Source organism: Ogataea polymorpha, assembly GCF_001664045.1.
Source record: "Ogataea polymorpha strain NCYC 495 leu1.1 chromosome Unknown OGAPOscaffold_4, whole genome shotgun sequence".
NCBI classification, from domain to species: domain Eukaryota; kingdom Fungi; phylum Ascomycota; class Pichiomycetes; order Pichiales; family Pichiaceae; genus Ogataea; species Ogataea polymorpha.
In genome coordinates, this window is record NW_017264701.1 from 810,901 (window position 1) to 826,620 (window position 15,720).

Sequence of the window (15,720 nt, forward strand, 5' to 3'; positions counted from 1 at the left end):
TGGCTTTATTTAGTTAGTCCTTTATAAATTTCAGCACCTGATACTCAAAATCTGAAGCGTTGTCCATATAGAGGTGATGGCCGGCATCCTTCACAATTCTGAATTTTGCCTTCGCGTTCTCGTCGTCCTTGTTTTTCTCGTTTATTTCTTTCACAATCTCGTACCCCCCTTCTTTGCTCATCCAGTCAACATCGCCATATAGCCACAAGGATTTGATCTTGATCTTACCAGGCAGTCTTTCAGACAGGGGAAGTTTGGCAACAGCTCCTGGTGCAAGTATCCTGGTGAGGGCAAATTCCCCGGAACCTCTTGCAAGCATAGTTTTGGCGGCATATTCGTTAATCTTGAAGAGAATGTTTGGGTCTTGTAGATGCGAAAATCTATTGAACGTCCATCCTGAAACTAGCTTTCCTGCAAAAGGACCAAACAGCCTCAAAATTTGAAATGGAGAATAATTTCTTTCCCAGAGGCGCGTGAATAACTTGCCAACTTGAGGAGCTCTTCTAACTTGGGTCATCAGACTAGATGTATCTGTGTCACTCGAGTCCGAAGTGATAGAAACCACGTCATTGGTGTGATCAAGCTCCTCCGCATGTGTGCGGCCAGCTTGGTGATCAGTAAATTCGTTTGTTAAATCGACACCCTCTCTGCTGGCCAATTCCGTCTCCTTGTCTATCGGAAGGGAATGCTCCTTTGTGACGTAAAATGAGAGGTCAGACCGTTCAATACCAACTGGTGATACCAGCACAAGCTTGCTCACAATACCTGTTCCATACTTCATGTAGTAACAGCAAGACAGGTATCCTCCTAGTGAATGGCCAATTAGTACGAACTGATCGAGCCCTTTCGCTATTCTCCATTTTTCCAATGCATCAATAAAAAATTCCTCACTTTTTATCACGTCGTCCACAGTGTCGCCTTTCAGGTTCGGAAATGGTGGCCTACTTGACAGACCAAAGCCAGGAAGATCAATTGCGTGCAGCCTTGTTCCAGGAAATTTTGTTAGTCCGTCAAAATTAGCACTGAAAAATCCCAATGCTGCGCCGTAACCATGCACAAGAACGATGTCCAGCGGCAGATCGCCATCAGATTTTTCGACATTTTCCACCAGAAACTCGTGAATGTAATTGTTTTTATCGTCTATCACTGTGTTGATTATCTCGGCACGCTTCTTGTCAGAGGGATCGGGATAAAAGGGCAAAAGCGACAAAATTTGATTTTCATAGTAACTGAGAGGTTTGAAGGACCAATACAGCTTAAACGAGTCCCAGTAGCTGACATTTGGTTTCTCCTTATCCTGGATGGTTACCGGATGAGCTATTCTGGCTGCAGGCATGGGAATCTTATTATTGCAAAAGCTAATGGAAGGCAAAATAATTTTATATGCAGCTTTTCGTTTATGTTCCGGAGCCAAAAACGAATTCCGGGGCGCTAGAGTTGAAAAAGTGGTATAAGGCGAAAACCAAAAAAAAGTTCCCAGCATGTACTGTTGTTGTGATTGGCATAATTTGCAGCCATCAATACAACGTTAAGTCGCTTCCTACAGTAAGCAAGAGTGATTTAGCTAAGTATCCTTTTTTGCACATTCTTACACAGCCTTCTTTCTTGATCTGATGTGGGGTGGAAAAAAATAGTAGGAAGCACACCACTTTTGCTTGTGGAAGGATCGACAAAATTATTTCTGATTAGAAAAGGGTCGAATTTGGCACAATATGGAAACTCTGGCTCCATACACCGATCCCTTGATAAATCTTCTAAAAGACACTCAACTGAATAAGGACAAATCCAAGTCGGACGAGTTAATCCGGCACATAAACAGCATAAATGACCACGAGATCAAAACTTGGTGTATACAATCATTCGAGATCCTTAAGGACCTTGAGACGATCGAGCTCAAGATCTATAACTGGGAATTTCAGGCTCTGGAATTTAAGCTTTCTCAATCGTTGATTCTGGATGAAGAAGATCAAAAAAAGCGTACTTTCAATTCGAGTCTCGCTCGAAAAGTTGCCAATAACTGCTTGGAATTGCATAAGAATTTGCAGCAGCTTGGAATAGAGATAGATGAGGTCAATTCAGGAGCACGCTTTATGACCCCGTTGCAACGAATCAGTGATCCCGGAACAATTTTGACTGAGCTGATGTTGAGAGTGATGAAATTGAGATCCAGCTTAATTGACCAGGTCTCAATTCATTACTCAAAAGCAAAACTAGTCAACATAGGCATAGACCTTGAGAATCTTATCTACGAAGAAGAAGACCGCAAGTATGGCGACATAACGGAGGAAACAGTTATCAACTACAAACTTTTTATCAATAATTTGCTTCAACAGATCAATGACTACATCAGTACAGGTGACACAATAGGAGTTGTGGAGTGCATTTCGATTGTTACAGAGGTCGAGAAAATGTTCGAGACCATGAAATTAGACAGACTATCACGTCAACCTGAGAGATTATTGTCATTCCCCGGAGTTACTTCGGATGAGTTGTGTGAAAGACCTGATTCTCCGGCTTCCTCCTCAGTCACCATGTCTGATACCTTATGTGGTGATGATGAAAATCCAGAAAAGGCCGATTATTTGAAACGGGCCAAAATTGAGAGGTTTCGTAGTTTCAACTCTGCACACAACTCTTCATTGCATAAGACTACTTTAACAGAGAAGCTGCCTTTCTTGATGCATGCTTTTGAAGAAGCCAGGTCTATTGAAGAAGATATCAGAGGAGTTATGGAATCTTCTGATATAAAAGTGACCGACCGAAAGTTGAAGGAATCACCACCGCGCCCCATCGCATCTTCATCAAGTTCTTCCATAATGGAAGAGCCTGGCATGAAATTTTCACTTTATCGCTCGCTCAACAATCCGTTGTTAAACGCGTTGATGAGCCCCACAAAGCCCGTTTACATTCAAGATCCATCGCATCGTTTCGAAAACCAAAAGCCAGAACTTACTGTCCATGCAAAACCGCAACACGGCTCTCATTTAACAGCTGTTTCTGGCGCTAAGCAGAATAAACTGTTCCATGACATCGGAAATGTCATTGACTAGCATGACCTGTCTTCTACATATTCAAACATTTTCATTCCCATCAACTATGTACAAAATCCGTAAGTTATAGTGGAATTGATTTCTCATACCCATGTTCCTTGATAGCCTTGATTGCTCTTGTCACTGACGAGCCAGCATTATAATTTTTGGAATCGTCCACTTTAGTCAAAAACGATCTGATGACTCTTGGGTCATTTTTCAAGGATCTGAGGATTTCACGCTGGACAGCACTAGAGGAGTCAAATAGGATTACAAAATGGGAACCCTGGAAATGTCTTTCACCCGCTTTCTTGAAAATCTTAGGTAATGGCTTGAGTCCCAATCCAATCACTTCCCGAACGACACCGTTATTTCGGATGATCATCTTCCCCAGCGTTGTTGCCAATCTATTCGTTAGATATAAAAATAAATTGAACATACTCTTTTGCCTCAACATGAGCAGCTAAAGGGTTAGCCACCCTCGCAATAGCAGCTAACTCGTAAAGCATTTCTGTTCAAAATTCGATTCTCCTAAAAATTTTGAGGTTTATTTCTTTTCTCAGCATCCTTACACAGCCTGTCAACGTATTGTAGAAAACACAGATAGGAATTAAATTCAGGTATTTTCAAGTTTTAGCAGCATGTTTAATTGGCTTTTTGGTAAGAGGCTTACGCCTCAGGAGCAAATGAGAAAAAACCAAAGACAACTAGAGAGAACTCAGAGGGAGCTAGAAAGAGAAAAAATGAAGCTACAACAACAAGAAAAAAAGTTGATACAAGATATCAAAAAGTCTGCAAGGGCCAACCAAATGAAAGCTATCAAGGTCCAGGCCCGGGACCTGATAAGAACAAGAAAACAAGTGGAGAAGTTTGATAAAATGAAAACACAATTACAAGCGATTTCACTCAGATTACAAACTATGAGATCATCTAACCAGATGACCAGTTCCATGAAAGATGCCGCCCGACTGTTAAATGGTATGAATGGGCAAATGAACATTCAAGGGCTGTCTAGAATAACCATGGAGTTTCAGAAATCTATGGACATAATGGATCAAAAACAAGAGATGGTAGACGACGTTATGGATGACCTAATGGACGACGAGATTGATGTGGACGATGAAGAGGAAATTGACGAGGTTGTTGGCAAAGTCCTGGACGAGATGGGAATTGACTTGAATACAAAGCTCTCGGATAGTGTACCTGAGGGCATTGGGCATGTGCCCGTGGAGTCGAATACTGTGTCCAAAAATCAAGCAATGGCTGTCGGTGTTGATGGTGGGCTTGATGATGATTTGCAAGCTAGGCTGAATGAGCTAAAGAGGTGAAAACTATACGAGCTGTCCCTTTGGCAGCTAAACGCACTGACGCCTCCCTTTCTATGTTTCGTATTAACAAAACTTGCTGATCTCACTGCTCAAGCAGCTGCTAGTTTACTGTTAATTGCCAGCGTTGCATATTACAGTCTTGTCACCTCGGTGGCCCAATCAATATGAGGCAACCTGGGTGCAGACGTAATAAATAAAGTGATATGCTCGTGAAAGATTATCTCATGTGGTGTACGTCAAGTCGGTTATGCTCTGGGAGCCTCACTTAATTCATAAACATTCTACTTATACGGGAGCATTTACACCACTACCTCAAAGTACATTAGTTCGAATGGATGTATTATTTGGAAATAGCTGTCTTCGATAGATGGTCAGACAAGGTGGCTGAAACACTCGAATATCCGAGCATCAGATCAAATAACGGATGTTTGAAGAGACTCAGGTATACACTTGGCTTTCTTCCGTCAAACTCTTGATTTGGTCTCTTGTAAAAAGGAAAAAGTAGACTAGACGAAGTTCACGCACAATGACAGCTCATACAGAACTGATGCTTTAGTGAGATCGCTTAACCATGACATTTGACAGCTGGATATTCAATTTATCTTCACAATACATAAATTCACACCTCAGCACGAAAGGGTGACATCCTCTGATTGGTGCACAGAATCGTTTAACTGAGAATGTCCTTAAGGAGGATTTTCGAAGCGCAAGCTATGTCACCTTACGGAGGGTAATTATTTCTGGGTAAGGCTGTTTTACATAAGTGAGCTCTAATACTGGTATTATGGGTGGATTAATCAAACAAAATTTGTGCCGCACGCAGACCGCGATATTTTTCCGGTCACCGTAAAAATTGTCTGCTTCAAAATTGTCATACTCCCCCATCCCCCGCATGCAGAAAGCTTGTAATATGCGGCGTGCAGAGAAAAATATTATCAAAAAAAAAAATAAATAGAAGAGACTTTTCGGTGTATTGACTTACTCTGGCATCAAAGCAGTACTGTTCCACGGAAGGACTCGGTTTCATTACACCCCAGCAGCTGCTGTTTCTGGATACAAAGGCTTTTGGTATTCAACGTACCATATTTCGTACGTGAAAGAGCCGACTTCTAAAAGAAGACCACTTTGGCCATGCCATCGTCGTCTACTGACAGCGACTCGACAACTTCTTCTGTGTCGAAGACAAATAAATTCCTCAAGAAATTGCAAAACAAGACGTTTAATAAGCACAATGAACGTGATGATCAGCTTTCAAAAAGTAACGGCCAAGCCGACCATATCAAGTCCAAGGACAAATCGCATAATATACTAAGACATTTGAAGCCGAGTCATTCACATATCGTAGAAGCTCCTCAAAGACATAGTTCTTCTGACAGTTATGGACCGAAGGGCAAGTTGGCAAAATCAAATACAAGTCTGGGGCATTCTATAATATCAAAGTCAAACAAGAATATGAACGATCTTTTGGGAACTTCGGGCAACGTTATCGCTTCTCCAAGAGAAACCACAGTTCCCAGACCTACCGCTAAATTGGGACTTCCTTCTGTGGAAGAATACAAACCAAACAAGCCCCAGAAACTTGAGTACAACCCTTTTGGAATCAACAATAGCGGTCTTCAATTAAGCAATTCATCTTCTCAATCGAAAAAGTCTCGCACTTTTGATGCAGTTGATGATGATACAAATGTGCTACCATATCCTGTGGATATGCCTAATGATCACCTTCCCGATGAGTTTAAGTTGGAACATCAAGTTTTATTTGATGAATATCAGTTTCCAAAGGACGAGCCGGGCAATATAGGATCAGGAGCTTCCTCATCAGTTAGAAAAATCCATAAAATCAACAAGCCCAGAGAAGTGTATGCATTAAAGAAGTTTGTATTGTTCAAGGGCGAAACACCTAGCGAGTTTTACCAGCGTGCGTCCAAAGAATATATCATTCATAGAAACCTCTTCAATGGGCTCCACATCGTGAAATGCTATGCGCTTATCAGAATTCCTCACCAGCAAAACCTTACGAGAGGTTGGGGTTTTGTTCTTGAGCTGTGTAAAGCAGATCTTTTTACCGTCATGACCTCCCCTAATTGGTCTCTCACGACATCAGCAGAGAAGTTGTGTCTGTTCAAACAAACGGCTTACGGTATCAAGTATATGCATGAATGTGACATTGTCCACCGAGACATCAAGCCAGAGAACATTTTGTTGACTGCTAGTGGCTGTGTTAAACTCACCGATTTTGGTGTTTCTGATTATGGACACCAGATTCCTGGCGATTTTAGCTCGGACATCAAATATAGTACACAGCTTGTTGGATCGCCTCCTTACCAACCTCCAGAAGTGGAAGCACTGCACGATGTGCCCCTGTCCAAAAGAACTCCTTATAATCCTTTCAAAATGGATCATTGGGGATTGGGGTTGCTACTTTTCGTTCTCTTCTACGGCGGTACACCGTTTGCAGAAAGCTCGAGAAAAACATGTCCGCAGTATCGAGATTATGAAATCTCTTATTCTCAGTTGTGCTCGAAATGTCCTTCTTTCAGAAAGAATGACTATAACAAATGTCCTGCAATCGAGTCTCGGTTTGCCAAAAAGTTTACAGATCCAGGTGTTGCCAGAATAGCTTGGCGTCTAGCAGACCCCCAAGCATCCACCAGATATACTCTTTATGACCTTTTCAATGACCCAACTTTCCAACAAGCTGAGATGTGCATCGACGAAAATGAGTACGAATGCAATTTCTTCCATCACCCAGACTCGAACTTTAAAGGCAAGTTCGAGTATGGCCACAATAGCTCCTCGACATCGTCCGTTGATTCGTCACATTCTGTATCCCATTCATCTGCATTGGTACCGAAAAGTTTTTCCAATATGAGCTCGCTAGCTTCTGCTAGGTCAAGAGCGTCGACAATTCAGTCAGTGGCTCGTACATCAAGTATGCTTGATGTAGGCAAGCCCAAAAAACAAGTTTCATCCATGGTGGATATAGCTGGGGCTAATGAGTTGCCAAAACACGAGGATTTAGAGGAAAGAAAGCAAAATTCATCTTCTTCATCTTTGTATTCTCCAGATTCTCCTCTGACCATTTCTGTTCATTCGAAATACCATGGAGAAAAGCCGAATATTGGCAAGCTTTCACTTAATGGTCCCTCAAACTCGGAAGATGAGAAAGATGATGTTGGCGATAACCAAAAAGAGGCTACCTCTCAAACAGAATATTCACCCGAATTGAAGTCTACAGGAATGTCTAGAGCAGCATCCGTGGTGACTCTTGATTCTCTGTGTACCATGGATGGACCACACCCAATTAAACTCCAGGATAATGAAATTTTCAAGGTCATACCTTCTGACGTGATATGCAAATGCGGAGGGACTAAAAAGAACCATAACCATTTCCATAACAAATAGATTGTTTAAGATAACTTAAATCGTTTATTAAAATCAAATTATAAACTGGCGATGAAAAACATTTGTACTCGTTAAAAAGCAGATGTAGGAACATAAACATGGATGTAAATGCAAACTCGGAGTTGTAATGTCAGTCAATTTCCACGATAAACAAAGGTGAATCACGCTCAAAGTATTGATCTACTTCTTCCTTTTGACGGGAAAAGGTTTGAGAAGTTCAAATGAACACATGAGCTTTTTGTTGACGTTCATGACAGCGCCCCAATTGTCAAACTCACCACAATAATTTGGTGCCGAGAAAATAGTTACAAGCTTCCGTTTAGAATAAAATTCATAACCTTCCTCAACCACCATGTGGCCTCTGGCAATCAAATCAAACTGGAAATGGTCGCAGAATTTCTGAACAACCTTTCGACTAAAGCAGTATGAAACGCCTCGATCATTTTCGCACCAGTCTCCACTCACAGTAAGAGAAGCCTTGGAAGAACATTGCGATGGGTCTTGCGGATCAGACCACAAAAGATCTGCAAGTAGGCCAGATTCAGGAACGTCTGTAGGTCGTTGAATTTTCTTGATCTGATTCAGATCCGTGAGTTGAGGGGATAGTCCCCCATGAACGCAGAAAATACGATCTGCGATCGTAGCGGCAACGGGAAGGGTGTTGAATACATCAACGAGGTTTTTCCAGACTTTCAAGTTCGCCCTACGTTTGCACTCATCGTAAAAGCCATACATCTTGGTGATGTTTGCACTTTCGTGATTTCCTCTCAGCATGAAGAAGTTCTCTGGATACTTGATTTTCAAACACAAAAGAAGAATGATAGTTTCTAGGGATTGTTTACCCCTGTCAACGTAGTCACCCAAAAACAAGTAGTTGGCATTTGGCGGAAAACCACAGAGCTTGAAAATACGAATGAGATCGTTGAATTGACCATGAATATCTCCAACAATTTTCACAGGAGCAGCGAGTTCCAATAAGGTTGGCTGCCTCATGAAAACATCTCTCGCTTTTGCACATATAGTTTTTATCTCCGCACCAGAAATCATGAACTTTTTCGGAGATTTCTTGGCCAATCCTGCCTCAACTAACCTTTCTATGACTCCATCGATATTCACTGCAGACGTAGAGGGCTTTCTTGTAAAGGAAACGGTGTTATCTTTAGAGACATCGTTTGCTAAAAAATGAACCAGACTTTCTGCAGCCTTCGAAGACTTCAAATCCGGTGTAGATTCTTTGCTTTGCTCTGCTATTGGATAAAGAGTAGTTTCTTTTGAGTGTGGCGGAGTGGTGGTAGAACTAATAGAGGAGGAAGAGCCATTGGTAAAGCATGAATCTGTATTGCTGTCCAAAGAAGAGCATACATCCTCAGTAACATCCCTTAGTGGAGACCTCGAAATATTCAACGTTTGTGCCATGGAAGCGGCAATTTCTAGCCCGTAGGAATTGTCATCTTCATGACAAGGTCGCTTCGAAATCATCCAAGAAGATACGCTGTTCTCGTCATCGAATGGGGATACCAGTGAGGTTATACCATCATCGCTGATTTCCTCAGTAGTTGTGGTCGTATTCGGGTGGATAAGTCGACCACTATTGTCGCTAATGGTATTAGTGTTGTGTTTGCTGCTGCGCAGCTCGTTCGTTAAATGTGTATTATCAGGTCGCGGCTTACGCGACGGGTCTGGATCATCCGGAGATGAGCCGCTGGTTGTCACAGAAGAGGTTGAACTGCCATCTTTACTGGGCGAATTTCCCATATTCTTCAATCGAAGGTACACAGAAGATGTTGAAATGGTACTCGAGACTTAAATTTGCTTGTTTGTACTGCTATGCAAAACAGAGGCTATTTTATTGAGCGGCGATTAGCGGAATAAAGTATAATTTAACAACGCCTTCAAAAGTAATAACTCGTTCAGTTTGAACTAAGGCGTGGTGCGAATTCTTTTAATGGGTGGCGCACGCGACACGTATGTAAAAATGACAGTCTTTTTTAGCATAATATAATCCTATGTATTCAGTCACGTGAGCGATCTCACTGTGGTATCTCAAAAACTATTTTTCCTGTGGTCTTGCGACCTTCGAATTCGCGGGCCGCCTCAATGTACTTCTCCAATGGATAAATCCTGCTTATGTAAATTTTGAGCTCACCTGAGTCAATCAAGTGGAAAAGCTGGTTAGTATACTTTTCAAACTCCTCAGGCTCGGTGATGTAGCCATACAAAACTGGCCGGACTACCTTCAGATTTTTCGCAGACAACCTTCCGAGTTGAAGAGGTGGAACTGGGCCAGAAGCGTTTCCAAAAGAGATAAACGTCCCTTTTCTTCCAATCACTGCCAGTGATAGGTCCGCTGTATCCCGTCCGACCGAATCAAATGATGCTGCAACACCTTTCCCTCCAGTTATGTCAAGAATCTTCTTGACCTGCTCCTCATAACTGGTGGTGGAGGAATTGACCAAGAATTCGGCGCCTGCTTTTTGAGCCAACTTGAGCTTCTCATCGGTCGATGCATAAGCAATAACATGGGCTTTCTTGAGCTTGGAAAGAAGCTGGCAAAGAAGAAGGCCAACTCCTCCAGCTGCTGCAGTGACCAAAATATAATCATCTTTCTGCACATTGTACGCTTCATAGATAAAGGTCAATGCGGTCAAACCCTGAAGTAATGCACCTGCAACCAGTTTCAAATTTTCATCGCTTGCATCAGATGGAAGACGCAATATGTGTCCTGTGGCAGGATATCTCGTATACTGTGCAAACGTAGCAGTCGAAAGATATCCAACCTTATCTCCAACCTTCAAATTGTTCACCTTGGAACCCACTTTGACGATTTCACCTGTTGCTTCACGGCCCAAAATATGCGGCTTTTCCGAAGGGTATAGTCCTGTCCTGAAATAAGTTTCAATATAATTCAAGCCAGCATACTTGTTTTTGATCAACACGTCTCCTTCTCCGATTTCAGGGACAGGAATATCGTCATATTTAATGACGTCGAGATCACCATTCTCTTCGAAAAAAACGGCTTTCTGGGTTTTCGGGATGGACATTGCTTGGAATAATTGCAACTAACTTCGTCAACAAGTTTGAATTGTGGCGAAAGTCAAAGTTGTAAGCACGATGCAATATATATATTTGTTCTTGATGTGTCTCTTAGCGAATTTAATTAATAATGCAATTGTGGCTTCAATTTTGCTAGAATAAAAAAAATTGAATTGACCTCCGATGCGGGGAGTCGAACCCCGGTCTGCCCGGTGAGAGCGGACTGTGATAGCCGTTACACTACATCGGATGTAGTTGACATTTCTGCGTGTTGGGGCGACACATAGAGCAGGTAGCAAGAGCTTGCGTGTGAGCGATGAAAGATGTTGAGAACATGAAAAGTCGGAGCTACACGTCGCTATAAGTTAGTCAAAAGTATCAAATGTGCAAGGAGGTTGGGACTCAATGGAGAAAGAGAGTTTGCCCTCCCAAGAGAGCTTTACTAAGCTTTGGTCGAGAAAGATCTCGATGGCCTTTTTTTGATTGAAAAACAAAACGTGTAGTCTGTAGTCTTTGCAAGAGAGGAATCTCTCAACACATCCGGATCATAGTTTTTGCCACAACTTAAAGTCACCAATCACGATTCATTGTTGCCTTTATCATAGTTGTTCTATTATCTAGAACTTTATGAGTAACGAACGACGTATCCTCGCCGTCAGTGGACTCCTCTAACAAAGTCCGTTGTTGGACAAGTTTTGAGAGGACTACCATTTGGGATGACACGAGTTGACTCCTCAAGTGAAAGATCCAAAAAGAAGCCTCTAGAACATAGCGTGAAAAATCCCTCTGAGATCGTAATTATATACAAAACAGATAGTTCTAAATCAATTTGTTGTAATGAATTTAACCTCCAGCATTTCAGCTTAGTAGCAAAATTTTTGAACGTATGAAGCATGCATATCTGATATTAGTATCAAAAGAAAATCAAAACGACTCCGATGCGGGGAGTCGAACCCCGATCTGCCCGGTGAGAGCGGACTGTGATAGCCGTTACACTACATTGGAGATTGTCGCAACACACCTCAGACCAGCGTTAACCAACTAGACTGTCATCGAACTTATTATATTAAAAATAAGAGACTCCGATGCGGGGAGTCGAACCCCGGTCTGCCCGGTGAGAGCGGACTGTGATAGCCGTTACACTACATCGGAAAATTATACCTGTGATGAGTGTCAACTTAACACAACCTGCTAATAATGAGGATTAACAGATTGACGGAGGCAGTACACTAAAAAAGCGAAAATGTGTGCTTTATCAATGTGCACGATTCGTGGTGAATGAGAAGCTTAATTAAAAACTGATATTCACCGAGTATACAGTTTGACATCTAAGATACTGGATCCGTAACGTCAAGGAAAATGGTACAGCAGGCGGTGGGCGTATTTCGAGATAGATTTGCTATATTTGGATCATTTGATCTGCCAACTGCGAACCTATTACTCTCGCTAAATACAAGCTACTAAAAACTATACCGAACTGCTTTTGCTACTCCGCTGTTGCACATAGTACACGTCGTAACTTCCTGAGAAATGTTTAATCCTGATTTTTAACACAATACTGATATTGTGTATATGATTTGTTTCCACTAAGCGAATCAACAAAGACACTGCAAAGATCGATGTTGAATTATTAAGTGGAAGTTTGTCTTCTTTCGGCCATTTTTGCAATATCTAGATTGAAGCAGGCTAGTATCGCTGGTAATCCGAAAGTTAAAGATATGTAATTGAAAAAACTTTTTTTGTACGTGGTGAATTTAATTTTCGTCCATTGTAAATTGTTTCATCTACTCATAATGCCCACAGTTACCTTTGTTACCGGAAATCCAAAGAAGCTGGAAGAGGTGGTTGCAATTCTCTCAGACGGGAGTCCCCAAGCTGTAGATGGGGGCTCAAAGGTGGGGAATTACATTATAAAAAACGAAAAGCTGGATCTAGATGAGATTCAGGGATCCATTGAGGAAGTCACCATCCATAAAGCCAAGCAGGCAGCTAAACTACTAGGAGGTCCCGTTCTAGTAGAGGATACTTGTTTGGGATTCAATGCTTTGAACAACCTCCCTGGACCCTATATCAAATGGTTCCATCAAAAGCTGGGGCTAGATGGCTTAAACAAGCTTTTATATGGATTTGAGGATAAATCAGCCAATGCGATTACAACATTCGGTTACTGTGAGGGTCCTGATGCAGATGTCAAACTATTCCAAGGTGTCACTACTGGTGAGATTGTTCCCTCAAGGGGCCCTCAGGATTTTGGCTTTGATTCCATTTTCGAGCCTCATGGAATGGGAAAAACATATGCTGAGCTACGAGGTCCTCAAAAAAACAAAATAAGCCACAGATCCAAAGCTCTGGCAAAGCTGAAAGAGTTTTTGCTTAGCCAGTAGGCTAGTGATATAATCTCAGCAACAAGAAAACGAATGAGCGGTTTTCATTAAGCTTAAATGAGTCATTATTTAAGAAGCATGTGAGCGATCATATTTTTAGCGAAATAGCAAACAGAAAGCATCAAGATAGCAGTTATCACGTAGTGGGCACTGTTCTTCATTTGATAGGTGACACTTGACTGAAGCTTGGCCATGTTGTGTGCTTCAATTTCTTTCACAATTCTTCCTGTCATTTCAAAAATGTACTTTGACTCCTCGATGATTTCCCTTTTGACATCCTCCGACAAGTTGTTTCTTGTTTGCAATTCATAATCTCTTTTGTAGACAGCCCTCAATTCCTCAGTATCAGGAACATCAATTGTAAAAAAGTTTGTACCTTCTTTTAAAGCATCGTCACGAGATTTGCCTTTGACTTTTGGAAACAACCTGAGAGACTTCATCACTTGTGAGTTCAAGATTTTGACACCTGCAAACAATGCCAAATACATCACGTGCATGTACGCTAAAAGAAGATAAGGTTTTTCTTTGGTGCTTTCAAGAATGTATCGCGCGTATTCAATTTGCAAGGGCAAGATCGGGTTTTCAAACTTCTGTGGCTGTCCTTCATAGAAGTACATCAAATCTTTACGAAGAGGCTCTGTTCTGCACAGAACGGGCTTGTATATATCCTTGATGATCTGGGAATATTCATGGTCTTTCTCCATCTCACGCTCAAGAGCTATCTCAATGTGGCGGAAGATATGATAAAAGGCCTGCAGCCCCTGCCTGTAGACCCTTTGGTTTCTCAACGCAATAGCGAACTTCATTGTCACGAATGTGTCGATCTGGTCATGGATTTGTTTCGTCTCAGCATTGATTCTGTTGCCCAGTGCCCCCAAGTCATCTTTTGCTGGGATATTGAACTCTTTACGTTGTTGGGTTGACAAAGCACTCCGCATTGCTGTATTTGCTTGTCAATTGAAATCAAAAACGAGGGGCTTAGTGTCTTTATATAGCACCTTGGCTACTACTCAAAAAATTTCTGCCAGAATCTGCCAATATTCTGTGCGGACTTAAAGGTCAGAATGAAGTCCGAAACAATTCACAGCTTGTAGTATCGATGATATGCAAGCAGAGCCTACTGTATCCTCACTAACAAAGCTCTATAAACTGGGATCACCAAATACACATCTACTGATAAAAGCCGTTTAACCCATCGACGTGTGCTGTTTGCTTCAGTTCTCAAACTTACGTTCATATATATTTCGGGGTTATGGAATGACAGAAACTGGGCAGATTCTGCCAAACCAGGTAACGCGTACCAAATCAGCATTAGAGCTTCGCTGTTGAGTTGTATCCTGCGCTCTTTACGACCTCAGGTACATTGTTGACGCTGGATTTCATCTCATTCACAAGTTGAAGGTATACAATAAAGAGTGAACACATTTGGTTCTTGGAATTCTTGTCTTTACCAATTAGAGATTCGACGAGTTGGCTTCCTTTTTAATTTTAATCGATACTACGTGCGCTCTACAGTATTGGTTTTGCATGATAACCCTGACTAGCCAAACTGGCCAATGTTTACTTCTACCGGCGTGGGATCGTTCAATCGAGAGTGCTTTTGCACTCCCATCGAGTTCAATAATCTGCTTCCATAAAGATGCGCAGGTTTAGGGTGTAGAGGTGCAGGAACACCAAATAAAGTTTTTGAAACAAACCGATTTCGCTACCTTGTGTACTTGGACTCTTTCTAGTTATCTATCTTATTGCAGAATGAGCTCTGACTTGAGAGAATTTGATACACCAAATTTCAAAAATTCCACATTTAGACTTGATAGACCGTCCTCATACCTTCTCAACAAAGCCAGAAGAGATGAGATAAATGGGTACTCAAACCTAAAGAAGTCAATGTCTTCCTCGACAGTTTATATTGGGAAGCTTTCATTTGATACAACTGAAGAACAATTGTTTGAGCTATTTAGCAATTGTGGCACGATTGTGAGAATCATCATGGGTCTTGATAAACATAAGCTAACTCCTACAGGTTTCTGTTTTATCATATTCAGCACACCAAGTGGAGCGTTAAATTCAATCAAATACCTCAATAAAACGAAGGTTAATGGGCGTTCGATGGAGATAGATTTAGATCCAGGATTTGAAGAAGGTCGGCAGTTCGGAAGAGGTGCTGACGGTGGACAAAGGCAACCACAACAGCAGTATGGACATCGCTATGAGCATGGACGAAGGGATGCTTTCGATAGAAATGGAAGGAGCGGATACAGAAATACCAGGGGAAGAGCGAGAGGCAGGAATACATACAGAGAAAGACAAAGACATCAAACCGTCCCTCAGAACCGTGAGAATTATCTACCACCTCAGCATCAGGAATCTCAAGGATATAGTGAGCGCCAATCTGAAATGCCTCCTCATTTGATGGGTGAGGATTTTGCCCCAAATGTATCCCAGCAAGAGCTCCCACCCCATTTACGATAAATTCGAATTCTATATCGATTTCCCAAAAATATCCGGGTAATTCTAAGAACTTAATTTTTCTGAGTAAAT

General features: G+C 41.7%; 9 protein-coding genes and 3 non-coding genes across 12 annotated transcripts; 5 read left to right on the forward strand and 7 right to left on the reverse strand.

Annotated features, from left to right (window-relative positions):
* Positions 1-6: 6 nt before the first annotated feature.
* Positions 7-1,452, reverse strand: OGAPODRAFT_16599 (uncharacterized protein). Its single transcript, XM_018354540.1, has one exon. The coding sequence runs from the start codon at positions 1,334-1,336 to the stop codon at positions 14-16; it is 1,323 nt and encodes a 440-aa protein (XP_018210787.1). The 5' UTR covers positions 1,337-1,452; the 3' UTR covers positions 7-13.
* A 207-nt stretch (positions 1,453-1,659) lies between these two features.
* Positions 1,660-3,554, forward strand: OGAPODRAFT_16600 (uncharacterized protein). The gene is made up of 2 exons (XM_018354541.1): positions 1,660-3,436; positions 3,471-3,554. Exon 1 carries the CDS (start codon positions 1,713-1,715, stop codon positions 3,048-3,050), a length of 1,338 nt encoding a protein of 445 aa, XP_018210788.1. The 5' UTR covers positions 1,660-1,712; the 3' UTR covers positions 3,051-3,436; positions 3,471-3,554.
* A 218-nt stretch (positions 3,555-3,772) lies between these two features.
* OGAPODRAFT_24425 (uncharacterized protein) lies at positions 3,773-4,357 on the forward strand (the record flags this gene model as incomplete). Its single annotated transcript, XM_018355272.1, has 1 exon — positions 3,773-4,357. One exon carries the CDS (start codon positions 3,773-3,775, stop codon positions 4,355-4,357), a length of 585 nt encoding a protein of 194 aa, XP_018210789.1.
* Positions 4,358-5,337: 980 nt separating this feature from the next.
* On the forward strand, positions 5,338-7,811 carry OGAPODRAFT_16601 (uncharacterized protein). Its single transcript, XM_018354542.1, has one exon. It carries the CDS (start codon positions 5,489-5,491, stop codon positions 7,760-7,762), a length of 2,274 nt encoding a protein of 757 aa, XP_018210790.1. The 5' UTR covers positions 5,338-5,488; the 3' UTR covers positions 7,763-7,811.
* OGAPODRAFT_16602 (uncharacterized protein) lies at positions 7,784-9,610 on the reverse strand. The gene has a single exon (XM_018354543.1). The coding sequence runs from the start codon at positions 9,515-9,517 to the stop codon at positions 7,943-7,945; it is 1,575 nt and encodes a 524-aa protein (XP_018210791.1). The 5' UTR covers positions 9,518-9,610; the 3' UTR covers positions 7,784-7,942.
* A 182-nt stretch (positions 9,611-9,792) lies between these two features.
* Positions 9,793-10,896, reverse strand: OGAPODRAFT_100622 (uncharacterized protein; the record flags this gene model as incomplete). Its single annotated transcript, XM_018352984.1, has 1 exon — positions 9,793-10,896. Exon 1 carries the CDS (start codon positions 10,801-10,803, stop codon positions 9,793-9,795), a length of 1,011 nt encoding a protein of 336 aa, XP_018210792.1. The 5' UTR covers positions 10,804-10,896.
* Positions 10,897-10,973: 77 nt separating this feature from the next.
* OGAPODRAFT_t47 lies at positions 10,974-11,045 on the reverse strand. Its single transcript has one exon. It is a non-coding gene; the product is annotated as a tRNA-Glu (tRNA).
* A 377-nt stretch (positions 11,046-11,422) lies between these two features.
* Positions 11,423-14,109, forward strand: OGAPODRAFT_82677 (uncharacterized protein; the record flags this gene model as incomplete). The annotated part of the gene is made up of 2 exons (XM_018356631.1): positions 11,423-11,438; positions 12,599-14,109. 2 exons carry the CDS (start codon positions 11,423-11,425, stop codon positions 13,177-13,179), a joined length of 597 nt encoding a protein of 198 aa, XP_018210793.1. The 3' UTR covers positions 13,180-14,109.
* Positions 11,729-11,800, reverse strand: OGAPODRAFT_t46. The gene has a single exon. It is a non-coding gene; the product is annotated as a tRNA-Glu (tRNA).
* Positions 11,876-11,947, reverse strand: OGAPODRAFT_t45. Its single transcript has one exon. It is a non-coding gene; the product is annotated as a tRNA-Glu (tRNA).
* On the reverse strand, positions 12,595-14,117 carry OGAPODRAFT_76745 (uncharacterized protein; the record flags this gene model as incomplete). Its single annotated transcript, XM_018356221.1, has 1 exon — positions 12,595-14,117. One exon carries the CDS (start codon positions 14,115-14,117, stop codon positions 13,245-13,247), a length of 873 nt encoding a protein of 290 aa, XP_018210794.1. The 3' UTR covers positions 12,595-13,244.
* An 826-nt stretch (positions 14,118-14,943) lies between these two features.
* OGAPODRAFT_43709 (uncharacterized protein) lies at positions 14,944-15,357 on the forward strand (the record flags this gene model as incomplete). The annotated part of the gene is made up of 1 exon (XM_018355462.1): positions 14,944-15,357. A coding segment is annotated over one exon (414 nt), but the record flags the coding sequence as incomplete, so codon positions are not given.
* Between the last annotated feature and the right edge of the window lie 363 nt (positions 15,358-15,720).

Bases quoted from the DNA above. Each gene is read 5' to 3' on its own strand.
- OGAPODRAFT_16599 (XM_018354540.1), bottom strand. From the start codon at position 1,336: ATGCCTGCAGCCAGAATAGCTCATCCGGTAACCATCCAGGATAAGGAG.
- OGAPODRAFT_16600 (XM_018354541.1), top strand. From the start codon at position 1,713: ATGGAAACTCTGGCTCCATACACCGATCCCTTGATAAATCTTCTAAAA.
- OGAPODRAFT_16601 (XM_018354542.1), top strand. From the start codon at position 5,489: ATGCCATCGTCGTCTACTGACAGCGACTCGACAACTTCTTCTGTGTCG.
- OGAPODRAFT_16602 (XM_018354543.1), bottom strand. From the start codon at position 9,517: ATGGGAAATTCGCCCAGTAAAGATGGCAGTTCAACCTCTTCTGTGACA.